This window comes from Oncorhynchus kisutch, linkage group LG18 (assembly GCF_002021735.2).
Source record: "Oncorhynchus kisutch isolate 150728-3 linkage group LG18, Okis_V2, whole genome shotgun sequence".
In the NCBI taxonomy this organism is placed as follows: Eukaryota; Metazoa; Chordata; class Actinopteri; order Salmoniformes; family Salmonidae; genus Oncorhynchus; species Oncorhynchus kisutch.
This window is the reverse complement of record NC_034191.2, coordinates 15570191-15598162: the sequence shown is the minus strand read 5'-3', so window position 1 is coordinate 15598162 and position 27972 is coordinate 15570191. Positions and strand designations below refer to the sequence as shown.

Sequence of the window (27972 nt, the reverse complement as noted above, 5' to 3'; positions counted from 1 at the left end):
CCTTTTAGTGTGTGGGTGTATGCATGAGTTAGTATGTGTCTCTGTATGTATGCATGTGTTAGTATGTGTCTCTGTATGTATGCATGTGTTAGTATGTGTCTCTGTATGTATGCATGTGTTAGTATGTGTCTCTGTATGTATGCATGTGTTAGTATGTGTCTCTGTATGTATGCATGTGTTAGTATGTGTCTCTGTATGTATGCATGTGTTAGTATGTGTCTCTGTATGTATGCATGCGTTAGTATGTGTCTCTGTATGTATGCATGTGTTAGTATGTGTCTCTGTATGTATGCATGAGAAAATACCAAGGTAAAAGCTCAGTTTTCTTCTTCTCAGTAGGGTTGGGGAGATTGCTGGAAGTAATTTGTGTCTGGAGTAATGCTTCCACTCTTCCCTGCCTCAGGTGTTCCCTCAGGGAGCTGTGGCTTTCTAGGTTTGGGGAAAGGATGTTTGGCCAGGCAAGCCCTGAGCAGGAACAGACTGTCTGATAAAGCCGTACAAGCCACAGGTTGAATGAGAATAGCATAGAATGGTTGGATAGGTACCGCAGTTAGTACAGTAGTACAGTACTTTGGCTTTCTATCACTGGGACCTCAGGACATACATGGCTCACTAAGATTAATTTGTGAATTTATACTCCCATCAAAACATGACAGATGGAGTTTTTTTAAAACTCTGAATTCCTTTGGTCATGGTTTTGTGAAGACTCATAACATGGGTGAGGAAATACAGCGCTTTTATACTGAGAGAATGTTTTGCAATGTTAGGCGTGCAGTTTTGTCCTCTCAAGGTCTGACCCTTTCTCTCGTTCCTCAGATCCGGGGAGGAAAGCTGATGATAACCAATGCCAGAAAAGGCGACGCTGGGAAGTATGTGTGTGTCGGGACCAATATGGTGGGAGAGAGGGAGAGTGAGATCGCTGAGCTCACTGTGCTCGGTAAGTAACCTTCCTCACAGTTTCTCTCTCTCTCTCTCTCTCTCTCTCTCTCTCTCTCTCTCTGACCCTGTCACTGCCTCTGTCTCTGTCTCTGTCTCTGTCTCTGCCTCTCTCTCTGTCTCTCTGCCTCTCTCTCTCTCTGTCTGTCTTTCTCTCTCTCTCTATCTGTCTCTCTCTCTCTCTCTCTCTCTCTCTCTCTCTCTCTCTGTCTCTCTCTGCCTCTCTCTGTCTCTCTCTGTCTCTCTCTCTCCCTCTCTCTCTCTCTGTGTTTGTGTACAGTGAAGAGCGTCTCCTGTTTTGTTTTGTGTGTGTCTCCAAGGAAACTAAAAGGTGTCATCGACACATTCAAGAGGAGTGTGACATAGCCTTCAGTTAACCATGAACTGCCCCAGGAGCCCCCTGACCCCCTTTTCTCCCCCACACCTCTCTAATGACCCCCCTTTTCCCCTCTACTGCCCCCCCACCCCCACCCACCCACCTGACCTCAGCACCTCTCCTCTGGCCAGCTGTGCCACATTCCACCATGACTGACCTTTGACCCCACAGCTCTCCGTTGTGTCAGTTTATAGTCTCAGTATAGTACTCTGTATTAACTTCAGTCGGCTGAACTTCTGACTGTCCTCTCCACTTCCTCTACTTCCTGTCCGACTAGGCCTCTCATCATCCCCTCCAACAGGGCCCACGCTATCATACACATATTCTTCTTTCCCACCTAAGATACATTATTATATATGGAAATTACTTCAAAGAGTTCAGACCATACCTATGGCTTTGCCTATTTGAGTAAATAACACAACAGAAAAACTCACGACAGCCCCAGACACTTACTGAGGACTTTTTCAAGCCAAAACTGAAGGGGATGTGAGGAGAGAGGGGAGGGAGAGAGGGGGGGAGGGAGAGAGGGAGGGAGGGACATGAGGAGGGGGAATGTGAGGAGGGAGGGGAGGGAGAGAGCAGAGAGGAGGAAGGAGGGCGGGGAGAGAGAACAAATAGGAGAAAGGGGAGAGAGAGGAGAGAGAAGAAAGGGTAGAGAGTTGAGAAAAGGGAGGTCAAACTATTGAGCTGCAATTGTTGAGCCTTGGGACATATTAAAAAACAAATGTTGGAGGAGAAGGTGATTAAAGGTATTAGTAAATCTGCTACATGTTCCCCATGGAGAAGCTCTGTGTGTTGATGTGTGTCTCTGTTGAGGGGATAGAGGCTGGGGAGGGAGAGGGAGAGGAAGCTGAACTGGACCTGAGGGGGCAGGGGTGGTTAGATGGCTATCTGTTTTCATTTCAGAAGCTTTTTCCAACATTCATTTTTATTTCAATCCCTGCTGGAAGGTTAGGGTAATTGACTGCAACAGCAGGATTTTACAGGACCTCTCAGATAATCAGGACAAAGGCAAACGAGGGTAGCTGTGATTACTAAAACACCCTGCTAATGTTAGCACTGAGACTCTGCTACAATATGACTGATCGGCAGGATAGTTCAATCCCCATAAAGTGCTAAAGATACAGTCACATACTATACTATATATGATGTAATATGCTATACAATTATATACTATGCTATTTGTTTTTACCTTTATTTAACTAGGCAAGTCAGTTAAGAACAAATACTTATTTTCAATGATGGCCTAGGAACAGTGAGTTAACTGCCAGTTCAGGGGCAGAACGACAGATTTGTACCTTGTCAGCTCGGGGGTTTGAACTTTCAACCTTCCAGTTACTAGTCCAACGCTCTAACCACTAGGCTACGCTGCCGCCCCATGCTATACTATACTATACTATGCTATAATATACTATGATATACTATACTATGATATACTATGCTACGATATACTATATGATATACTAAGCTATGATATACTATGATATAATATACTATGATATACTATGATATAATATACTAAGATATGATATGTTTACTATGATATACTATACTACGATATACTATACTTCAATATACTATTATATACTATGCTATGCTATACTATGCTATGATATAATATGCTACGCTATACTATGCTACGCTATACTATGATATACTATACTATGATATAATATGCTGTGATATGCTATGATATGATATACTATGATATACTGTGCTGTGATATACTATGCTATGCTATACTATGCTATGCTGTGATATACTATGCTACGCTATGATATATTATACTATACTATGCTATGATATACTATGATATGCTATGATATACTATACCGTGATATCCTATGCAAAGCTATACTATGCTTTGATATAGCATGCTATACTATGCTATGCTATGCTATACTATGCTATGATATACTATAGTATGTTGAACTATGCTATGCTATACTATGCTTTGATATACTATACTATGCTATATTATGTAATGATATATTATGCTATTATATGCTATGCTATACTATGATATACTATGCTATGATATGATATACCATGCTATGATATACTCTGCGATACTATTCTGTGCTATACTATACTATGCTATGCTCTACTATGCTATGGTATACTATAATATGCTAAACTATCCTATGCTATACTATGCTATGCTGTGATGTGATATACTATGCAATGCAATGATATGTTATGCTATACTACGCTATGCTATACTATGCTATGATATGATAGACTATGCTATGATATACTGTGCTATGATATACTATGCTATGCTATGCTATGATATACTATGCTATGCTATTCTATGCTATAATATGATATACTGATATGATATGATATACTATGCTATGATATACTATGCTATACTATTCTATGCTATAATATGATATACTGATATGATATGATATACTGTGCTATGATATAATATGCTATACTATTCTATCCTGTATAAATGCAGATACAGTGTACTGACATGCTGTAGACTTTTTACTGAATAGTCCTGTGCTATGTCATCTCTCTCTGCAGAGCGTCCCAGCTTTATGAAGCGTCCCGGCAGCCAGGTGGTGCTGGTGGACCAGAGCGTGGAGTTCAGGTGTGAGGCCCGGGGCGACCCAGTTCCCACCGTCCGCTGGAGGAAAGAGGACGGAGACCTGCCCAAGGGAAGGTATGGTATGACTCATCTTCTGACCCCCTTTAACACAATCCCTTTCTCTCTTTCTATTTGATGCCTTGCTCCCTTTTGTCTGTCTGATGATCAGCACATACTGTAAGGTATGTGGTGTGTGTGTGTGTGTTTGACCGATTCCCTGTGAATATTCCAGATATGAGATCCGTGAGGACCACACCCTGAAGATCCGTCGTCTGACCTCTGCAGACGTGGGTTCTTACACCTGCATGGCAGAGAACATGGTGGGCAGGGCGGAGGCGTCGGCCACCCTCACCGTCCACGGTAAGACCACACAACTCTGTTACTTAATCTAGTAAAATACTGTGCAGGTTAACGAAGGTCAACGCACCAGTTAACTTGCACAGTCCTGTACATTCGGTTCGGTATGGTGGTCCTGTTGTCGAGCCTCTATTGCTGAAAGGTATGCTGATTCTTCCAGATGTTTCAGTCTCTCTAGTTATATGGGTTAAGGTGAGTTTTGGCACGTTAGACGTAATTTAGCTCAACCTCAATGCAATTATACCACTCAATTCTAGAGCCTGAAAAGTTATTACTTTCACCCATTCTTTCTCAATTAGCTTATTGATTTCTAATAAAGGCCATCTGAAAATCCATAGAGGATCTTACACTTTACACATGGGAGCTCAATGATAATCAATTCCATTCACGGCATCCATAGGAGCGAGGACATTCCTTTAGAGGCAGCTTTCTGGTCATGTTTAAGATGCTATATCAGTGGTAAGCCTGTGGGGAGCTTCTGTGTGTCTCTCTCCATTGTACATCCTACTAACACAGTGAGAACAGAAAGCAGCTGGTCACAGAGTAGAAAGGAGTCATTCAGTAGAACAAGGGGGCCTGGATCCCCCCAACCCGTAAACTTCCTGGGAGCCACGCAGGTGGAACACTGGGGTCATTTAGCAGCAGGTTAATGTGAATATTGGGAAGCAGAGGGAAGGAGGGGGATAGAAGGTGGTTCAGTACACAGGGGATGGGGTTAGCAGGGTAGGGAGGTGTATATTGAGGGGCTGAAGTGAGTCACCACTGGAGCAGAACGAGATGGGAATTGAGCTAGGACGAGGTAGATGGGAGGATAGTGGGGGGGTTGGGTAGTAGAGGTTTGTGTTGTGAGGTCAGAGTGTAAAATTGTATTCCCAGCAGTCCTCGAGAGCTATGAAGAGATGGGACAGAAAATCCCCCATCACCCCGACACCACCACCCCCTCTCAGTACTAATACAGAACCCAATCTTCACATGTTTGTTCTCTGCAATTATTTATTTCTGCACTACACAGGCCAGCGATGTGTTGATTACTTTGAGGAGCATGATTAGACCCTCCTGTCAATAACTTCATCAATATATCCAGTAATAACTTTATCAACATCCACCAAATCATTTCTTCAAGATATCCACCAATAACTTCATCAAGAAAAAAATTACAAATACAAATGGCCAATGAGAGATACAGTAGACCTTTATTCAAACAAGCCATTTACCACACAGACCTGCCATCACTCACTTTGAACTGGACCTTGTGATTACAGGCAGTAGGCCCTGCCATCACTCACTTTGAGCTGGACTGTGTGTTTACAGGCAGTAGGCCCTGCCATCACTCACTTTGAACTGGACCTTGTGATAACAGGCTGTTGCAACAGTGCACCTTTAGATCACTAGAACGCATTCGCCAAAAGCCACAAAATACACCTGATTGGATTTCTACAAATATGTAAACACCACAGGAGTCCTCTTACATTTGGGAACTTTACAGTCCTATTGATCAAACAACCATGAAATGGTAGGCTCTCTCTCACTCAGTTATACACATCAACAACAACAAGATCAACAACTGATGCTAACCAGAGCAAGATGAGCTCAAATCTAATGAAGGAACATTAGATAAACCCACTCAGACTTTTTCAGCTTGTTGGCTGTCAAAATTGCACGGATAAACAATAGGGAATTATAGGCCCCTCATCCTTCTGCAGGTTGTCTGCCAATGCATGCTTGTCCAAACCAAGCACCCAAGCTAACTGGCTAAAGTTGGCTAGCTTGCTAGCTAGCTAATTCCAAACACACCTCACTCTGACCATTTTGCTTGCCGTAGCAGAGCTGGTTAGGCTGTTTGCATGTTATCTTGAGCGATCTTGAATAACTATTATTTTTTGTGAATTGTTGCGAATGCAAGAGATATGCTAACTGGATAACAGTCGTTCAAGTCCTTGCTAGCAAACCAAATAACACCTGCATCTCTGTATAGCCACCAAAAAAATGATATGAGGGGAAAAAGTCAGTCACTCACCCAGTCCTCCAATGGCATGACATCCTCCTAGCAGCTAGCTAGCTAATGTTAGGCTCTGTGTTTTTAGTTTGCTACATAAATACATATGGTTGCCTATTAGCCACGTTATGACTGATTTGTGATCATTGCCTTGGATAGTCTGATTATATTGACAATCCCAGCCTTATTTACATTTGTCTGTTTTTGTCCAGAATATTGAGTCATTGAAACTGAAATTGTGATTTACAACCTGTTGGCAATATTTTTTGGAATAGCAAGAAATGTTTTGGTGAATTATATTATTCATGCATTGAACTGCATCCATATTTTATTTATTTTTATTTATTTAACCTTTTTAACTAGGCAAGTCAATTGAACAAATTCTTATTTACAATGACGGCCTCACGACTTCCAACGAAGGTGGTTCCTCTCCTTGTTCGGGCGGTGCTCGGCGGTCGGCGTCGCCGGCCTACTAGAAGGTGGCTCCTCTCCTTGTTCGGGCGGTGCTCGGCGGTCGGCGTCGCCGGCCTACTAGAAGGTGGTTCCTCTCCTTGTTCGGGCGGTGCTCGGCGGTCGGTGTCATCGGCCTACTAGAAGGTGGTTCCTCTCCTTGTTCGGGCGGTGCTCGGCGGTCGGCGTCGCCGGCCTACTAGAAGGTGGTACCTCTCCTTGTTCGGGCGGTGCTCGGCGGTCGGCGTCGCCGGCCTACTAGAAGGTGGTTCCTCTCCTTGTTCGGGCGGTGTTCGGCGGTCGGCGTCGCCGGCCTACTAGCCATCACCGATCCATTTTTCCTTTTCTGTTAGTTTTCTCTTTGGGTCTTTCACACCTGGTTTTCGTTTGCTTTAATTTCTGTGTGTATATTTGAGCGGGATTATTTTTCATGTTGCTCGTTGAGGTTTTTTTCCTCAGTTTATTCACTTGTACCGTGTGTTAAGTATAGTAAGGAGTTGTTTTTTCTCCTTCCGTGAGTAACTGTGTGTTCCCAAGGTATTGAATTGGACTCGCATTGTTCTGGTATCGGTCTTGACTCAAATCAAATCAAATCAAATTTATTTATATAGCCCTTCGTACATCAGCTGATATCTCAAAGTGCTGTACAGAAACCCAGCCTAAAACCCCAAACAGCAAGAAATGCAGGTGGAGAAGCACGGTGGCTAGGAAAAACTCCCTAGAAAGGCCAATACCTAGGAAGAAACCTAGAGAGGAACCAGGCTATGTGGGGTGGCCAGTCCTCTTCTGGCTGTGCCGGGTGGAGATTATAACAGAACATGGTCAAGATGTTCAATGTTCATAAATGACCAGCATGGTCGAATAATAATAAGGCAGAACAGTTGAAACTAGAGCAGCAGCACAGTCAGGTGGAAGTTGAAACTGGAGCAGCAGCATGGCCAGGTAGACTGGGGACAGCAAGGAGTCATCATGTCAGGTAGTCCTGGGGCATGGTCCTAGGGCTCAGGTCAGTTGAAACTGGAACAGCAGCATGGCCAGGTGGACTGGGGACAGCAAGGAGTCATCATGTCAGGTAGTCCTGGGGCATGGTCCTAGGGCTCAGGTCCTCCGAGAGAGAGAAAGAAAGAGAGAAGGAGAGAATTAGAGAACGCACACTTAGATTCACACAGGACACCGAATAGGACAGGAGAAGTACTCCAGATATAACAAACTGACCCCAGCCCCCCGACACATAAACTACTGCAGCATAAATACTGGAGGCTGAGACAGGAGGGGTCAGGAGACACTGTGGCCCCATCCGAGGACACCCCCGGACAGGGCCAAACAGGAAGGATATAACCCCACCCACTTTGCCAAAGCACAGCCCCCACACCACTCGGACTCATACGCCCTGTCCCCCTCCCAGTCTCGATCTTGACTCGGTCTAAGATGCCTTGTCCCCTTCCCGGTGTCCAACTGTCCCCCTCTGGTCCCGGTCTTGACTCGGTCTCCCCCCCAATCTTGTCTTGGTATTGACTCTGACTCAATTTGCTCCGGTCTTGGTCTTGAATCGGTCTCGCTTTACCTGGTCTCGAACACAACACTGACATCCATCAATAACTTCATCAATATATCCACCTCTCTGGTTGACTTTCCTTCTTGCGCTGATGAAGGCTGATGAAGGCCTAGCTAATTAAAGAGAACAGCATTGATGTTTGTTAATGTTCCTACCAGGAGCTGTGCCTGTGACTTAACAGCAGGGTTAAAAGTAAGAACCACAATACATTCTGTCCCAAACCCACCATCCAGAATTACAGGATCAGGCTAGAGAAAAACAGGATGTTACTGAATTTGACCCATTTTCCCCAAAAAATGTATTAATGAACAGCAGTGTCTCATCACCCATGCTATGCCTGTATTAGAGGAAGCATGAGGGATGAGGTGAGACCCTGTATTAGAGGAAGCATGAGGGATGAGGTGAGACCCTGTATTAGAGGAAGCATGAGGGATGAGGTGAGACCCTGTATTAGAGGAAGCATGCAGGATGAGGTGAGACCCTGTATTAGAGGAAGCATGAGGGATGAGGTGAGACCCTGTATTAGAGGAAGCATGAAGGATGAGGTGGGGCATCTCACAGTATATAGAGTGCATCATCAAAGACTTTGTGCCGCTTAATAACTAAAGGAAGCGTTTAGATGAGGAGGGGGATGGGGATGGGGAGAGGGAGAGGGAGAAGGAGAAGGAGAGAGGATTTCATCATGTCATATTTGCTTCCGGTCTGATGCTTGTCAGGAGAGCAAGCACATTAAATGACTGATCTGTCATATGTGTTATCGATTAAAAAATTATTATGAGTGTCTTGTCAGATCACAGGGGATGACAGGAAGGAGGGAAGGAACCCAAAGGGAGAGATTAAGGCACAAATAACATGTTTATTTACAAAAACATTCAGGACATGAAGGCTGCTAATGCATTGAGTAAGATTTCTTAGACAGTTGCCACTGGTTTAATGTAATTTCAGTGGTAGTGAATTGTTGGCTCAGATGGTGTATTACACTGGGGTAAATGAGATATTCTGCTCCTATGTGGAATTAATGTCATATTCTAAGAATTCAAAGCTCTGCCAGTAACTCCCAGATGAGGGTACTGAAGCCCCATTTAAGTTCTTGTATCGTGCTTGGATCGGGTTTAGATCGGGCTTGGATCGGGTTTAGATCGGGCTTGGATCTAGAAGGAAAGTTCACAGCGTCACAGTATTGCGACCTGTAGCTGGAAACATGATTCGATATTTTATTGATTACAATATGTTATGTGAACAGTATATTCATTTGAATCGTTTTTGGTTGAATCAAAAGTATTATACTCATTTATCATGACTCTAAAGTGAAATCTTAAAATAGTGATATGCTGGTTTGTTTGGCTCATTCATTCCAGAATGGACAGATAGTGTTTTTGTTCTTCACAACTCTCATGGCCAGATCCTCAGTGAACAATGTCAGCATTGTACCGTGTGCCAGGGGATATTTTTCTTTCTCACTGCTCTGCTCTCATTACTAACTTAATCAGTGAATTATTGTTTTCACATGTGTTTGCCTGTCTGTAACACCTCCTCTGAACTTATAAACACGTTAAGTCAAATATTCAATTTATTGACGTAAGAAACACATGAATGGCCACATCATGGGCTTGGTAAAATAAAGGTGATATAAAACTACAGACATCCTGGGAATATATATTAGGAATATATTGGGAATATATTAATAACCAGTAAATTAATGCAGGGAAGCAATGGGCTTCCCTCCGCTGGTCATTTTGCCATAACTTGTGATGTATTTGTGGAGTGGAAGCCCCTAGAGTGGTTTGACTAATAACGCATGGAAAGGGACTGGAATGGAAGCCCCTAGAGTGGTTTGACTAATAACGCATGGAAAGGGGCTGGAATGGAAGCCCCTAGAGTGGTTTGACTAATAACGCATGGAAAGGGACTGGAATGGAAGCCCCTAGAGTGGTTTGACTAATAACACATGGAAAGGGACTGGAATGGAAGCCCCTAGAGTGGTTTGACTAATAACCCATGGAAAGGGACTGGAATGGAAGCCCCTAGAGTGGTTTGACTAATAACCCATGGAAAGGGACTGGAATGGAAGCCCCTAGAGTGGTTTGACTAATAACACATGGAAAGGGACTGGAATGGAAGCCCCTAGAGTGGTTTGACTAATAACCCATGGAAAGGGACTGGAATGGAAGCTCCTAGAGTGGTTTTACTAATAACCCATGGAAAGGGACTGGAGTGGAAGCCCCTAGAGTGGTGTGACTAAAAACCCATGGATGGTGACTGGAAAGGAGTGGAAGCCCCTAGAGTGGTTTGACTAATAACCTATGGAAAGGGACTGGAATGGAAGCCCCTAGAGTGGTTTGACTAATAACCCATGGATAGGGACTGGAAAGGAAGCCCCTAGAGTGGTGTGACTAATAACCCATGGTTAGGGACTGGAAAGGAGTGGAAGCCCCTAGAGTGGTTTGACTAATAACCCATGGTTAGGGACTGGAAAGGAATGGAAGCCCCTAGAGTGGTTTGACTAATAACCCATGGAAAGGGACTGGAATGAAAGCCCCTAGAGTGGTTTGACTAACAACCCATGGAAAGGGACTGGAATGGAAGCCCCTAGAGTGGTTTGACTAACAACCCATGGAAAGGGACTGGAATGGAAGCCCCTAGAGTGGTTTGACTAATAACCCATGGAAAGGGACTGGAATGAAAAATACAAGCGCTGCCTAAACAACTGGAGAGAGTTAGCAAGGGAACCTACATCATCTAGCCACTCCAATGTGCACAGCAGAGCCTTCACTTCATTAGCTGTTGTCATATTAATCAAGGAAGCCCTCTGTAGTCAGTCATGAAGGGTACTATACATTAGACCCAGAATAAGCTGTTAGAAGCCAGGCCACACACATTCAGGACTTGTATTGCCGCTTTCCACATCTCCTACATATAAATATCAACAGCATATCAATCTTTATCATGTTACAAATGTAACCAAATAGAAGGATTCATTTATGTTTTCCATAATAATCCTGTACAGCCTTGTGATGGTTACAGCCTGCCAATGTACATACAGCCTGCCAATGTACATACAGCCGACCAATGTACATACAGCCTGCCAATGTACATACAGCCTGCCAATGTACATACAGCCTGCCAATGCACATACAGCCTGCCAATGTACATACAGCCTGCCAATGTACATACAGCCTGCCAATGTACATACAGCCGACCAATGTACATACAGCCTGCCAATGCACATACAGCCTGCCAATGTACATACAGCCTGCCAATGCACATACAGCCTGCCAATGTACATACAGCCAACCAATGTACATACAGCCTACCAATGTACATACAGCCTGCCAATGTACATACAGCCTGCCAATGTACATACAGCCTGCCAATGTACATACAGCCTGCCAATGTACATACAGCCTGCCAATGTACATACAGCCTGCCAATGTACATACAGCCTGCCAATGTACATACAGCCTGCCAATGTACATACAGCCTGCCAATGTACATACAGCCTGCCAATGTACATACAGCCTACCAATGTACATACAGCCTGCCAATGTACATACAGCCTACCAATGTACATACAGCCTACCAATGTACATACAGCCTGCCAATGTACATACAGCCTACCAATGTACATACAGCCTACCAATGTACATACAGCCTACCAATGTACATACAGCCTACCAATGTACATACAGCCTGCCAATGTACATACAGCCTGCCAATGTACATACAGCATGCTTATGGCCTTGTTGTGGAGGATTAGGACAGGTCTAATCGGCTAGAAAAATCGGCTAGCAAAATCGTTTACAGATCTTCACACACGCTAACACAGACACACACACACACACACACACACACACACACACACACACACACACACACACACACACACACACACACACATACACACACATACACACACATACACATACAAACACACACACACATATATAAACTCACCAAAAAAAGAAATGTCCCTTTTTCAGGACCCTGTCTTTCAAAGATAATTTGTGAAAATCCAAATAACTTCACAGATCTTCATTGTAAAGGGTTTAAACACTGTTTCCCATGCTTGTTCAATGAACCATAAACAATTCATGAACATGCACCTGTGGAACGGTCGTTAAGACACTAACAGCTTACTGACGTTAGGCAATTAAGGTCACAGTAATGAAAATGTAGGACACTAAAGAGGCCTTTCTACTAGCTTAAAAACAGAAAAGAAAGATGACCAGGGTCCCTGCTCATCTGCGTGAATGTGCCTTAGACATTCTGCAAGGAGGCATGAGGACTGCAGATGTGGCCAGGGCAATAAATTGCAATGTCCGTACTGTGAGATGCCTAAGACAGCGCTACAGGGAGACCGGATGGACAGCTGATCGCCCTCGCAGTGGCAGACCACGTGTAACAGCACCTGCACAGGATCGGTACATCCGAACATTACACCTGTGGGACAGGTAGACGATGGCAACAACAACTGCCCGAGTTACACCAGGAACACACAATCCTTCCATCAGTGCTCAGACTGTCCGCAATAGGCTGAGAGAGCCTGGACGGAGGGTTTGTAGGCCTGTTGTAAGGCAGGTCCTCACTAGACATCACCGGCAACAACGTCACCTATGGGCACAAACCCCTGGCAAAAAGTGCTCTTCACTGACGAGTCGCGGTTTTGTCTCACCAGAGGTGATGGTCCGATTCGCGTTTATCGACGAAGGAATGAGCGTTACACCGAGGCCTGTACTCTGGAGCGGGATCGACTTGGAGGTGGAGGGTCCGTCATGGTCTGGGATGGTGTGTCACAGCATCATGAGGCTGAGCTTGTTGTCATTGCAGGCAATCTCAACGCTGTGCGTTACAGGGAAGACATCCTCCTCCCTGATGTGGTACCCTTCCTGCAGGCTCATCCTGACATGGCCCTCCAGCATGACAATGCCACCAGCCATACTGCTCGTTCTGTGTGTGATTTCCTGCAAGACAGGAATGTCAGTGTTCTGCCATGGCCAGCGAAGAGCCCGGATCTCAATCCCATTGAGCACGTCTGGGACCTGTTGGATCTGAGGGTGAGGGCTAGGGCCATTCCCCCCAAAATGTTCTGGGAACTTGCAGGTGCCTTGGTGGAAGAGTGGGGTAACATCTCACAGCAAGAACTGGCAAGTCTGGTGCAGTCCATGAGGAGGAGATGCACTGCAGTACTTAATGCAGCTGGTGGCCACACCAGATACTGACTGTTACTTTTGTTCAGGGACACATTCTTCAATTTCTGTTAGTCACATGTCTGTGGAACTTGTTCAGTTTATGCCTCAGTTGTTGAATCTTGTTATGTTCATACAGATATTTACACATGTTAAGTTTGCTGAAAATATATTTTTTGCTGAGTTTATAACACATGCTAACAGACACAATGGGAGCTCCGATGAACCAGACTAAAGCCTTAGCATGCATTTCTCTCCCAGTGCTAATATGATCTAATGAACGGCAACAGCCTTGCTCTAGTCCCTATGAACCACTCTGCAGGGTCCCTGGCACACAGAAGACCCCCCAGTGGGCAGAGGGCTACATGGTCCCCCCGCTCCCTCTGATAAGATCACAGATAGAGCCTGACACAGAAACAAACACACATACAGTCCAGCCCCAGCGCTGGACCCAGACAGGTTTAGAGCTGACCTCTCCCCCCAGATTCCAGACAGGTTTAGAGCTGACCTCTCCCCCCAGGTTCCAGACAGGTTTAGAGCTGACCTCTCCCCCCAGGTCCCATACAGGTTTAGAGCTGACCTCTCCCCCCAGGTTCCAGCCAGGTTTAGAGCTGACCTCTCCCCCCAGGTTACAGACAGGTTTAGAGCTGACCTCTCCCCCCAGGTTACAGACAGGTTTAGAGCTGACCTCTCCCCCCAGGTTACAGACAGGTTTAGAGCTGACCTCTCCCCCCAGGTTACAGACAGGTTTAGAGCTGACCTCTCCCCAGGTTCCGGACAGGTTTAGAGATGACCTCTCCCCACAGGTTCCAAGGTCCACCACTGTGATCACAGCAGCATGTCAGAGGTAGGGTTGCCTCGTTAAAGGCTTAAATACACATGAATGGAAGTGTGTATGTAGGGAGGGATGTGTAGGGAGGTGTCTGTAAGGAGGTGTCTGTAGGGAGTTGTCTATAGGGAGGTGTCTGTAGAGAGGTGTTTGTAGGGAGGTGTCTGTAGGGAGATGTCTGTAGGGAGGTGTTTGTAGGGAGGTTGGTGTAGGGAGATGTCTATGGGGAGGTTGGTGTAGGGAGATGTCTGTAGAGAGGTATCTGTAGGGAGGTGTCTGTAGGGAGATGTCTGTAGGGAGGTTGGTGTAGGGAGTTGTCTGTAGGGAGATTGGTGTAGGGAGATGTCTGTAGGGAGGTGTCTGTATGGAGGTGTCTATAGGGAGGTGTCTGTAGGGAGGTGTCTGTAAGGAGGTGTCTGTAGGGAGGTGTCTGTAGAGAGATATCTGTAAGGAGGTGTCTGTAGGGAAGTGTCTGTAGGGAGGTGTCTGTAGAGAGGTATCTGTAAGGAGGTGTCTGTAGAGAGGTGTCTGTGGGGAGGTGTCTGAAGGGAGGTGGCTGTAGGGAGGTGTCTGTAGGGAGGTGTCTGTAGAGAGGTGTCTGTAAGGAGGTGTCTGTAGGGAGGTGTCTGTAGGGAGGTGTCTGTAGGGAGGTGTCTGTAGAGAGGTGTCTGTAGAGAGGTGTCTGTAGAGAGGAGTCTGTGGGGATGGGTCTGTAGGGATGTTGGTGTAGGTAGGTTGGTGTGGGGAGGTGTCTGTAGGGAGGTGTCTGTAGAGAGGTATCTGTAAGGAGGTGTCTGTAGGGAGGTGTCTGTAGGGAGGTGTCTGTAGGGAGGTGCCTGTAGGGAGGTTGGTGTAGGGAGATGTTTGTAGGGAGATGTCTGTAGGGAGAGGTCTGTAGGGAGGTGTCTGTAGGGGGGTGTATGTAAGGAGGTGTCTGTAGAGAGGTGTCTGTGGGGAGGTGTCTGTAAGGAGGTGTCTGTAATGAGGTGTCTGTAAAGAGGTGTCTGTAAGGAGGTGTCTGTAGGGAGGTGTCTGTAGGGGGGTGTATGTAAGGAGGTGTCTGTAGAGAGGTGTCTGTGGGGAGGTGTCTGTAAGGAGGTGTCTGTAATGAGGTGTCTGTAAAGAGGTGTCTGTAAGGAGGTGTCTGTAGGGAGGTGTCTGTAGGGGGGTGTATGTAAGGAGGTGTCTGTAGGGAGGTGTCTGTAGGGAGATGTCTGTAAGGAGGTGTCTGTAATGAGGTGTCTGTAAAGAGGTGTCTGTAAGGAGGTGTCTGTAGGGAGGTGTCTGTAGGGAGGTGTCTGGAAGGAGGTGTCTGTAGGGAGGTGTCTGTAGAGAGGTGTCTGTAGAGAGGTGTCTGTGGGGATGGGTCTGTAGGGATGTTGGTGTAGGTAGGTTGGTGTGGGGAGGTGTCTGTAGGGAGGTGTGTGTGTGGGGAGGTGTGTGTGTGGGGAGTTGTGTGTGTGTGTGTGTTTGTGCGTGCGTGCGTGTGTGTGTGAGAGAGAGAGAGAGAGAGAGAGAGAGAGAGATTTCTTCTTGGTACGACACACAGATACACACCTTTTGAAGTGAGCCTTATCTGCATTTAAAGTCTGTGATAATTGGGGGGAGGGGCGAGGGGAGGGTCATTACTCTGAGTGACAGCGTTTATGTTTCTGTGGGAGCCGTTGAGGCAGACAGATTAGATAAGGTGACTGATTGGCTGGGGAAGATTTATGGCCAGAGAGTGACAGTTAACATTCACCTTGTGGTTTTATGGCATGGTGGTCCATATGCAAGGCTGTACCCTTAGAGGTTGGAGAGGGGCTGGTCCTCAGGAGACTAAAACCTCATTAGTCAAGAGATAGAGGAGAGGAGAGGAGAGGAGAGGAGAGGAGAGGAGAGGAGAGGAGAGGAGAGGAGAGGAGAGGAGAGGAGAGGAGAGGAGAGGAGAGGAGAGGAGAGGCTCACCTTCATCTTCTTTCAACCTGGTTGGAGAATAAACACTTTTCAACCTGTTTTGTTTTTCTTAAAGTGATGTATTTGTTTAGTTGTTGATGTTTCTTTTAATATGTGCTCTTGAGGAAACATGGGTAAACACTGAGTCTTGGAACAACGTCATGCAGAGAATACTGTTGGAAGTCTATGGATGTACTACGTGTTTGTTGTTGCTATTCATTGGTTTTCTGCATGATTTGGACATATGTAATGAGTCATCAATGTGCTTCAGTTCCCGCTGGACTGGCCCCACATGTCTCATATTCATTCAGTAACAATGACATGATTATTTTTACCCATGGAAATCCTATTGTTTGCCTTCCTTCCTAATCATGTTATTGTATTTCATGGTGTTGTTTTTGATTTATTTATTCATCTTTTGCCTTGTGTGTTGTTCTGTTGTCTTTCTGTTTCCTTTTAGTTGTGTCTGGTAAGTTGAAATGTTTCCTGTCACCTATTCACCCTGACGCCATGACAGAAACAGGAAGCTGTCACAGCACCACCCCCTCCATCCTCCTCCCATCACCCTCCTCCCACCAATCAGCACTCATGTTTCAGTTGTCACGGGCAACAGTGACAAAAGGACATTAATGGGTAACAATCTGCTCTATGGTCTGAGTAATTCAAGGTAAAACCAAATCATTTCATTATACTACCCCCCCCCCCCCCCCCCCCCACCTTGTTGTGTTGCTTTATGCATTACCAAATATCCCATCTTACCTGTGGACAAATTGTGTCTGTATGCGGAGTGACAGGCTGCAGATTGCTTTTATGTATGTGATACCTGGCCCGTATCAGCGTTAAGATGTCTGGGGCGTAGTAATACTGTATTCTCCAGGCGTACGCACCCGCTGTCCTCTGAGATGAAGGTGTAAATCGCCCAGCCGGTGGCCCTCAGCATTCAGGCTGTGTCCCTCCACACAGGCCTATTAGCACAGTGAGGCCCGGTGTCACTGCAGGGCTCTGTGTGTGACATTGGGCGGTGACATAGCGCTTCACTCTGAAACAGTTTGTCATTAAGATGCATGGATATGCATCCTGGCTGGGCCTGGTCCTGGATGCTCCTATTGGAGGGTGTCAGCTTGGACAGATGGCTCATTTATCCCCCATTTCCATGTAAATGTTTTTGGTCTGTGTCCTTGCCCATGCTAATGCAGACACCCACAGGGGTTCACACTCCTGTTTTCTCTATTCATTAAACTGTTAATATATACACTACACAGCCTGCATTATGGAATGGCCTGACTTTCAGTTTTGAATAATCTTCCGTCCACGCACCAGCAACGCCCAAAGTATACTCTAAACAGAGACCGCCTGAATCCTTATCCAAGGCTCATTTAAATACAGAGACCATAACTGTTACATTCAAATTCCTTTGTTTTCCATTCAAATGAAACTGTAATGTCTAATATCACTGTCTGATGTTATTATGCGATGCTGTGTCAGTGTGTTAGTTAACAGCCCGCTGCCTGTCCCCTAGTGCCCCCTGTGTTTGTGGTGCGGCCCAGGAACCAGGTGGTGGCAGTGGGGAGGACCGTCACCTTCCAGTGTGAGGCAACAGGAAACCCTCAACCTGCTATCTTCTGGCAGAGAGAGGGCAGCCAGGTAAGAGGTTCTGGGGGACCTACAGTACACCAGGAACCCAAAATGAGCACATGTTGAGGAATGCTTATGGAACAAAAATTAAATACAAATAAGTAGTAAATCATAGTCTTCATTATTTTTTATGATAGTCCTATATGATTTATATACATTTTATGATTACACCTATAAAACCAGCCATAAAATCAGTGAACATCACTGACCTTCAAACTGATGCTCCAATTGGACCATTCCATTCTACTACCCTTATGGTCTTCCATAGCCTACTGTCTATATCTGATCTGTCTATATCTGCCCTGTCTCCTCTCTTCTCTGTCTATATCTGCCCTGTCTCCTCTCTTCTCTGTCTATATCTGATCTGTCTATATCTGCCCTGTCTTCTCTCTTCTCTGTCTATATCTGATCTGTCTATATCTGCCCTGTCTTCTCTGTCTATATCTGCCCTGTCTTCTCTCTCCTCTGTCTATATCTGATCTGTCTATATCTGCCCTGTCTTCTCTCTTCTCTGTCTATCTGCCCTGTCTTCTCTCTTTATATCTGCCCTGTCTTCTCACTTCTCTGTCTATATCTGATCTGTCTATATCTGCCCTGTCTTCTCTCTTTATATCTGCCCTGTCTTCTCTCTTCTCTGTCTATCTGCCCTGTCTTCTCTCTTCTCTGTCTATATCTGCCCTGTCTTCTCTCTTCTCTGTCTATATCTGCCCTGTCTTCTCTATTTTCTCTTCTCTGTCTATATCTGCCCTGTCTTCTCTCTTCACTGTCTATATCTGCCCTGTCTTCTCTATTTTCTCTTCTCTGTCTATATATGTCCTGTCTTCTCTCTTCTCTGTCTACATCTGCCCTGTCTTCTCTATTCTCTGTCTACATCTGCCCTGTCTTCTCTCTTCTCTGTCTATATCTGCCCTGTCTTCTCTCTTCTCTCTTTATCTGCCCTGTCTTCTCTCTTCTCTGTCAATATCTGTCCTGTCTTCTCTCTTCTCTGTCTATACCTGTCTTCTCTCGCCTCTGTCTATATGTCTTCTCTCTTCTCTCTTCTCTGTGTATATCTGTCTTCTCTCTTCTCTGTCTATATCTGTCTTCTCTCTTCTCTGTCTACCTGTCTTAACTCTTCTCTAGCTAATCAAATCAAATCAAATCAAATTTATTTATATAGTCCTTCGTACATCAGCTGATATCTCAAAGTGCTGTACAGAAACCCAGCCTAAAACCCCATACAGCAAGCAATGCAGGTGTAGAAGCACGGTTGCTAGGAAAAACTCCCTAGAAAGGCCAAAACCTAGGAAGAAACCTAAAGAGGAACCAGGCTATGAGGGGTGGCCAGTCCTCATCTGGCTGTGCCGGGTGGAGATTATAACAGAACATAGCCAAGATGTTTAAATGTTCATAAATGACCAGCATGGTCAAATAATAATAATCACAGTAGTTGTCGAGGATGCAGCAAGTCAGCACCTCAGGAGTAAATGTCAGTTGGCTTTTCATAGCCGATCATTAAGAGTATCTCTACCGCTCCTGCTGTCTCTAGAGAGTTGAAAACAGCAGGTCTGGGACAAGTAGCACGTCCGGTGAACAGGTCAGGATTCCATAGCCGCATGCAGAACAGTTGAAACTGGAGCAGCAGCACGGTCAGGTGGACTGGGGACAGCAAGGAGTCATCATGCCAGGTAGTCCCGAGGCATGGTCCTAGGGCTCGGGTGCTCACAGAAAGAGAGAGAGAGAGAATTAGAGAGAGCATACTTAAATTCACAAAGGACACCGGATAAGAAAGGAGAAGTACTCCAGATATAACAGACTGACCCTAGCCCCCCGACACATAAACTACTGCAGCATAAATACTGGAGGCTGAGACAGGAGGGGTCAGGAGACACTGTGACCCCATCCGATGATACCCAAACAGGAAAACAGGAAGGATATAACCCCACCCACTTTGCCAAAGCACAGCCCCCACACCACTAGAGGGATAACTTCAACCACCAACTTACCATCCTGAGACAAGGCCGAGTATAGCCCACAAAGATCTCCTCCACGGCACAACCCAAGGGGGGGCGCCAACCCTATATATGTCTATATATGTCTATATATGTCTGCTCTCTTCTCTGTATTCATCTGTCCTGTCTTCACTCCTCTCCACCCTCTAGAACCTGCTCTTCTCCTACCAGCCCCCCCAGCCCTCTAGCCGCGTCTCTGTCTCCCAGACGGGGGACCTTACTATCACAGATGCAGAGCGCTCAGACGTGGGCTACTACAGCTGCCAGGCCCTCAACATCGCTGGCTCTGTCATCACCAAGGCCCTGCTGGAGGTCACTGACGGTGAGTGACGGCCCAGAGAGCCAATCACAGAGAACAAAAATTGCAGTGAAAGAAATGTGGTTTTGATTATCATGGAGTATTCTTGAGACAAGTTGTGAAAATAATTGTTACAAAATGAATGGCCTAGTCTTCAGTAGGAGGGGTTCCGGCAATCAGGGACTCCCAGAATTAGATCTTGGATACATATTGGTGGTATTGTCACACCATGGCACATAGACATGTAGGGATTTGAATAAATACATAATAATATACTTGTGCTATATTTAAGTGTCTAATGTAAGTATTGAGGTCTGTAGAGTTTTGGCCAGACTGTGCTCCTGTCAGAGGTGGAGACTGTGTGGTGCCTCGTCTTCTCCAGGAGCCTGGCTTGCATCTTGGCTCTGGGCTGTTGGCTCCTGGCAGTGTAACATTCACGTTGGCTGGGGCCTCCTCTGGGAGTCTCCTCTCATTAACAGACTAGCCTGCTGGTGGAGGGATCTGACTTTGTGGTGAGACCTGGTTCAGACCTCTAATCACTCAGTCAATGCAGCCAGCCTGGTAGTGTAGTGACCTTGGCTCTAGTGACCTTGGCTCTAGTCCCAGAGTGACTTAGTGACTTACTCAGTCTCTCCGGTGACTACAATTTTGTTTAACTCTCACCTAGGTTCAATCTCTCTAACCAGAATCCTCTCACCTAGATTCAACTCTCTCTAACCAGACACCTCTCACCTAGGTTCAATCTTCTCTCTCCAGACAGGCCTCTTTATTTAGCACCTCCTCCCTTGACCTTTGTGGCTGGGCCTGCTCTCGCTCTCATCCCCCCTCTCCCTCTCCCCCTCTCTCTCTCCCCCCTCTCTCTCCTTTGCACTCCATCTCCCCCCCCTCTCTCTCTCTCCCCCTCCCCCCCTCTCTCTCTCTCCCCCTCTCCCCCCCCTCCCTCTCTCTCTCCCCCCTCTCTCTCTCTCTCCCCCTCACCCTCTCTCTCCCCCCTCTCTCTCTCCCCCCCCCCCCTCCCTCTCTCTCTCCCCCTCTGTCTCTCCCCCCTCTCTCTCTCTCCCCCTCGCCCTCTCTCTCCCCCCTCTCTCTCTCTCTCCCCTCTCCTCTCTCTCCTCCCCCTCGCCCTCTCTCTCCCCCTCTCTCTCTCTCCCCCTCGCCCTCTCTCTCCCCCCCCTCTCTCTCCCTCTCTCTCCCTCCTCTCTCTCTCTCCCCCTCTCCCCCCCTCCCTCTCTCTCTCTCCCCCTCTCTCTCTCTTTCCCCCTCGCCCTCTCTCCCCCTCGCCCTCTCTCTCCCCCTCTCTCTCTCTCCCCTCTCTCTCTCTCCCCCTTGCCCTCTCTCTCCCCCCTCTCTCTCTCCCCCTCGCCCTCTCTCCCCCCCCCATCTCTCTCCCACCTCTCTCTCTCTCCCCCTCCCCCCCTCCCTCTCTCTCTCCCCCTCTCTCTCCTCCCCCCTCTCTCTCTCTCCCCCCCTCGCCCTCTCTCTCCCCCCTCTCTCTCTCTCCCCCTCGCCCTCTCTCCCCCTCTCTCTCTCCCCCCTCTCTCTCTCTCCCCCTCGCCCTCTCCCCTCCCCTCTCCCCCCTCTCTCTCTCCCCCCTCGCCCTCTCTCTCCCCTCTCTCTCTCTCTCTCTCCCCCTCGCCCTCTCTCCCCCTCCCCCTCTCTCTCTCCCCCTCTCTCTCTCCCCCCTCTCTCTCTCTCCCTCTCTCTCTCCCCCCTCTCTCTCCCCCCTCTCCCCCCCCCCCTCTCTCTCTCCCCCTCTCTCTCTCCCCCCTCTCTCTCCCCCTCTCCCCCCCCCTCTCTCTCTCCCCCTCTCCCCCTCCCCCCTCTCTCTCTCCCCCCTCTCTCTCTCCCCCCCCCACTCCCTCTCTCTCTCCCCCTCTCTCTCTCCCCTCTCTCTCTCTCCCCCTCTCTCTCTCCCCCCCACTCCCTCTCTCTCTCCCCCTCTCTCTCCCCCCCCCCCCTCTCTCTCCCCCTCGCCCTCTCTCTGTGGTTTGGCAGGGCCTGTTAGATGGTAGAAGGAGTTATTAAAGGAGCAGACCTCTTCTTCTCCCCGGGCAGATCTGGTAATTACAGGTCACAGTGGCAATGTTTTAGTAATTACACCAGCACCAGCACCAAAGAGCCAGTCTCCCATGTAATATACTACACTGCATGTGTGTGTGTAAATATACAGGCGTATGTGTGTCCCATTTTATAATGGATTTGCTGTTCATTTAAGTGCCTGTCGTTGAACTAAACAACCTCATGCTTCTGACTAAATCAGCAGCGCTGGCAAAATTGGTTATCAATAGCAGTATTAACATCATTAATGATAAAAGCTTCAGTGGTAATCTACATAATGGAGATTTAATGAAGCACATTTAATTAAATCTGTGTGTGTCGACTGGTGAGCGCCCAGAGAGAAGGATGAGGGGGAGGATGAGGAGGAGGGAGGGAAAATTCTCTACGGTAAGAACTTTGTCTGCTAGGTATTTAAAAGTTTTTTTTCCCATGTTCTGGGGGGGCTGTAGGTGTCCATGTCTCCACTGGCAACCAGGAGTCTGGAGCTGCAGGAAGAGGACTTGTTTCGTAGCCTGTTCTATTTTAATTACACCACATTTGTTTGGCTAAGGTCAACTCCTGCTGCTGAATGATTAGAAAATCACTTCCAGTTGTGAAAATTGGATTTCATTGTCTCTGTCTCTCTCTCTCCATCTACCTTCGCTACCTTCACTCTCTTCAAATACCACACAGCTGCCTTGTGTTTGTGACTTTCTCGCTCTTCTCTGCCTTTTGTGTGTTTCTCTGCACACCTTTCCTTTTCTTCTCTTTTCTTCAATTTCACTCAATATTATTCATTTTTATGTGCTTTCGCTCTTTCTATATTCAACCTTATACAGTACCAGTCAAAAAGTTTGGACACACCTACTCATTCAACAGTTTTTCTTTATTTTTATTATTTTCTATGTTGGAGAATAATAGTGAAGACATCAAAACTATGAAATGACACGTAATCATGTAATAACCAAGTGTTAAACAAATCCAAATATATTTTATATTTGAGATTCTTCAAAGTAGCCACCCTTTGGCTTGATGACAGCTTTGCACACTCTTGGCATTCTCTCAGCCAGCTTCACCTGGAATGCTTTTCCAACAGTCTTGAAGGAGTTTCCACATATGCTGAGCACTTGTTGGCTGCTTTTCCTTCACTCTGCAGTCCAACTCATCCCAAACATCTCAATTATATTCTCTCCCTCTTATTCACACAGTCTCTAACTCCCCCTGTCTCCATGTCTCTCTCTCTCTCTCTCTCCTCCCTCTCCCTCTCCCTCTCCCTCTCTCTCTCTCTCTCGCTCTCTCTCTCTCTCTCGCTCTCTCTTGCTCTCTCTTTTTCTCTCTCTAGTTGTGTCGGATCGCCCACCTCCAGTTGTCCGCCAGGGTCCAACCAATCAGACAGTGTCTGTGGATGGGACGGTGGTCCTGAGTTGCCTAGCAACGGGTAACCCCACCCCCACCCTCCTGTGGAGGAAGGATGGTGTGTTGGTGTCCACTCATGACTCCCGGGTCAAACAGCTGGACACGGGCGCACTGCAGATCCGCTACGCCAAGGTAACACACACACGCACACACTGGCACACACACACACATTTAAAGACACTCAAACATACACAGACACATACACTGACACACACACACATTTAAACACACTCAAACATATACACACACATACACACACACTGACACACACACACATTTAAACACACTCAAACATATACACACACACGCCCACATGTAAACACACTCAAACATATACACACACACACACTGACACACACACATTTAAACACACTCAAACATGTGCACACACACAAATTGACACAAACAGACATTTAAACACACTCAAACATATACACACTCACACTGACACACACGTACACATTTAAACACACTCAAACATATACACACACACACAAATAAACTCTAATTGTCACTGTATAAACACATGGGAGCTTTTCTCTCCAAGTTTTTCAAAGCATAAACATAAAACAATGTATTCATTCATTTTTTGGTTCAGAGTACTAGTATTGAGAAAATACATCAAACTGCAGGCGGACTGTGTATGAAGCCTTTATACTACAGGACTGTCTGATCTACAGAGCAACATGTAGGTCTACTGTAGTGTACCAGCTCACATGGAATATCTTACTGAGGCAGTTGGCTGTCAAATCATATCCCCCATTATCCTAAGAATTCTCTTTCTATTTGCAGGACAGTTTGACTATTTGAAGACTATTGACCTCCGTCACATGTTTACATTTCCAATTAAAGCTCTTCCATTAGCCGAGACATTAATAACGCATTCCCCCAAATCAACTTCACAGCTGTCCTGTATACCTGTCAATACGGCTGGCTGGCTGGCTGGCTGGCTGACTGGCCGAGACATTAATAACGCATTCCCCCAAATCAACTTCACAGCTGTCCTGTTACCCGTCTATACGGCTGGCTGGCTGGCTGGCTGGCTGGCTGACTGGCTGACTGGCTGGCTGGCAGGATAACTCCCGATGCTCGATCAGTAAATAAAGCATGTGATCAGTTCCCTCCTAGCGCCCAGCCAGCCCTCTCCTCTCCTCAGTGAGCTGTCAATCAGCTGTCAGGGATTTTGAAGTGGAGTCTTCTAGGTCACACACACTCTTGTCCTGTCACTCAACCCTCTGAGTGTGACAGGGAGTTGAGTGTAGCAGAACACACTCTCAGGGAGAGACGAGGGGGGTGCCGACGCGTTCTCCAGATGGAGGCGTCAAGGGGTCCGAGTTCTCGTCAGACTGTTGCGATGTCTGTGTGTGTGTAGTGATGACTGCAGGCGTGCTTTGTGTGGTGACAGGGCTGTGGTGAATGGACAACAGTGTGATGTGTTTTCGACCCAAACCTTACCTAAAGCAATTTACATGAACATGTCATTTATGTTTTACAGTGTCTTTGACGTGTGAGGTTTTTTCTTCTCATTGATGTAACATTAGTATACCTATTAGTATAGCTATTAGTATAGCTATTACTGTAGCTATTAGTTTAGCTATTAGCTTAGCTATTAGTATAGTTATTAGCTTAGCTATTAGCTTAGATATTAGTATAGCTATTAGTATAGCTATTACTTTAGCTATTAGTTTAGCTATTAGCTTAGCTATTAGTATAGTTATTAGCTTAGCTATTAGTTTAGCTATTAATATAGGTATTAGTTTAGCTATTAGCTTAGATATTAGTATAGCTATTAGCTTAGATATTAGTTTAGCTATTAGCTTAGATATTAGTTTAGCTATTAGCTTAGCTATTAGTATATGGTATGGACTTGTACACATCAATATCATAGGGATGTTACTAGATGACATCTCATGCATAGATGAATATTAACAATTTACACGATTCTAAACAACCTACATCTAGAGATACATTAAACAAGACTAGGAATATGAATCACATAACCCATTGTACCGGCATGTGGGTGTGTATGTATATTAGCTATTAGCTTAGGTATTAGTATAGCTATTACTTTAGCTATTAGTTTAGCTATTAGCTTAGCTATTAGTATAGTTATTAGCTTAGCTATTAGTTTAGCTATTAATATAGGTATTAGTTTAGCTATTAGCTTAGATATTAGTATAGCTATTAGTATAGCTATTAGTAATGCTATTAGTATAGCTATTAGGAAAGATATTAGTATAGCTATTAGTTTAGCTATTAGTTTAGCTATTAGTATAGCTATTAGTATAGCTATTAGTTTAGCTATTAGTTTAGCTATTAGTATAGCTATTAGTATAGCTATTAGTTTAGCTATTAGTATAGCAATTAGTATAGCTATTAGTTTTGTGATGAGGATTTAATGTATTTTTAAGGAGTTTGTTCTGTCTTACCTGTCAGGTTGAACTTAAGATGGACCCTACCTGGAGGCATTTTACAGGACACATACACTCCCTCTCTCACACACTGAGACACACACTCCCTCTCTCACACACTGAGACCCACACTCCCTCTCTCACACACCACTAGAGAGTGTCACCGCATCTGTTCTGTAAAGCAGTCCTGTCCCTGGGGGGATGGGGAGATGAGGGGAGGGGGATACGGAGGGGGAGAGGAGAGGAGGTCTCCAATTAGTCTGTGCTCTTGTGGAAATCTTTCCAATTTGACTGGTACAATCCTGCCACTTGGCCATCCCAGCTGCTTTTCCACTTTCTAGAGGGAGAGGTAATAGTGAGATAACCAGGCACTGACGGCTGGCTGCTAGGAACCACACCAGCATGTCAATGAGCAGAGAGAAGCGGAGAGAGAGAGAGAGAGAGAGAGGCCTGTGGTGTTGATGGCATCCTCAATGAAATGATCAAATATACAGACAACAAATTCCAATTGGCTATACTAAAACTCTTTAACATCATCCTTAGCTCTGGCATCTTCCCAAAAATTTGGAACCAAGGACTGATCAGCCCAATCCACAAAAGTGGAGACAAAATTTGACCCCAATAACTACTGTGGAATATGCGTCAACAGTAGCCTTGGGAAAATCCTCTGCATTATCATTAACAGCAGACTCGTACATTTCCTCAATGAAAACAATGTACTGAGCAAATGCAAATTGGCTTTTTACCAAATTATAGTACAACAGACCATGTATTCACCCTGCACACCCTAATTGACAACCAAACAAACCAAAACAAAGGCAAAGTCTTCTCATGCTTTGTTGATTTCAAAAAAGCCTTCGACTCAATTTGGCATGAGGGTCTGCTATACAAACTGATGGAAAGTGGTGTTGGGGGTAAAACATACGACATTATAAAATCCATGTACACAAACAACAAGTGTGCGGTTAAAATTGGCAAAAAACACACATTTCTTCACACAGGGTCGTTGGGTGAGACAGGGATGTAGCTTAAGCCCCACCCTCTTCAACATATATATCAACGGATTGGCGCGGGCACTAGAAAAGTCTGCAGCACCCGGCCTCACCCTACTAGAATCCGAAGTCAAATGTCTGCTGTTTGCTGATGATCTGGTGCTTCTGTCACCAACCAAGGAGGGCCTACAGCAGCACCTAGATCTTATGCACAGATTCTGTCAGACCTGGGCCCTAACAGTAAATCTCAGTAAGACCAAAATAATGGTGTTCCAAAAAAGGTCCAGTCACCAGGACCACAAATACAAATTCCATCTAGACACTGTTGCCCTAGAGCACACAAAAAACGATACATACCTTGGCCTAAACATCAGCGCCACAGGTAACTTCCACTAAGCTGTGAATGATCTGAGAGACAAGGCAAGAAGGGCATTCTATGCCATCAAAAGGAACATAAATTTCAACATACCAATTAGGATTTGGCTAAAAATACTTGAATCAGTCATAGAGCCCATTGCCCTTTATGGTTGTGAGGTCTGGGGTCCGCTCACCAACCAAGACTTCACAAAATGGGACAAACACCAAATTGAGACTCTGCACGCAGAATTCTGCAAAAATATCCTCCGTGTACAACGTAGAACACCAAATAATGCATGCAGAGCAGAATTAGGCCGATACCCACTAATTATCAAAATCCAGAAAAGAGCTATAACCACTTAAAAGGAAGCGATTCCCAAACCTTCCACAACAAAGCCATCACCTACAGAGAGATGAACCTGGAGAAGAGTCCCCTAAGCAAGCTGGTCCTGGGGCTCTGTTCATAAACACAAACACACCCTACAGAGCCCCAGGACAGCAGCACAATTAGAACCAACCAAATCATGAGAAAACAAAAAGATAATTACTTGACACATTGGAAAGAATTAACAAAAAAACAGAGCAAACTAGACAGAGTACACAGTGACAGAATACC

The 27972-nt window shown here is 45.8% G+C and overlaps 1 protein-coding gene across 7 annotated transcripts in view; it reads left to right on the top strand.

The window, feature by feature from the left end:
* LOC109905862 (roundabout homolog 1) overlaps positions 1-27972 on the top strand; it is a 524894-nt gene that overhangs the window by 417723 nt on the left and 79199 nt on the right. For 5 of the 7 annotated variants that reach the window (XM_031795451.1, XM_031795447.1, XM_031795452.1 and 2 more), the window contains 7 exons: positions 817-937; positions 3848-3986; positions 4144-4271; positions 16680-16688; positions 17739-17863; positions 19996-20167; positions 23523-23728. In XM_031795451.1, the coding sequence (XP_031651311.1) occupies positions 817-937; positions 3848-3986; positions 4144-4271; positions 16680-16688; positions 17739-17863; positions 19996-20167; positions 23523-23728 (900 nt within the window). The remainder of the gene's footprint in view (positions 1-816; positions 938-3847; positions 3987-4143; positions 4272-16679; positions 16689-17738; positions 17864-19995; positions 20168-23522; positions 23729-27972) is intronic. The other 2 variants (XM_031795449.1, XM_031795450.1) reach the window with 1 other exon arrangement.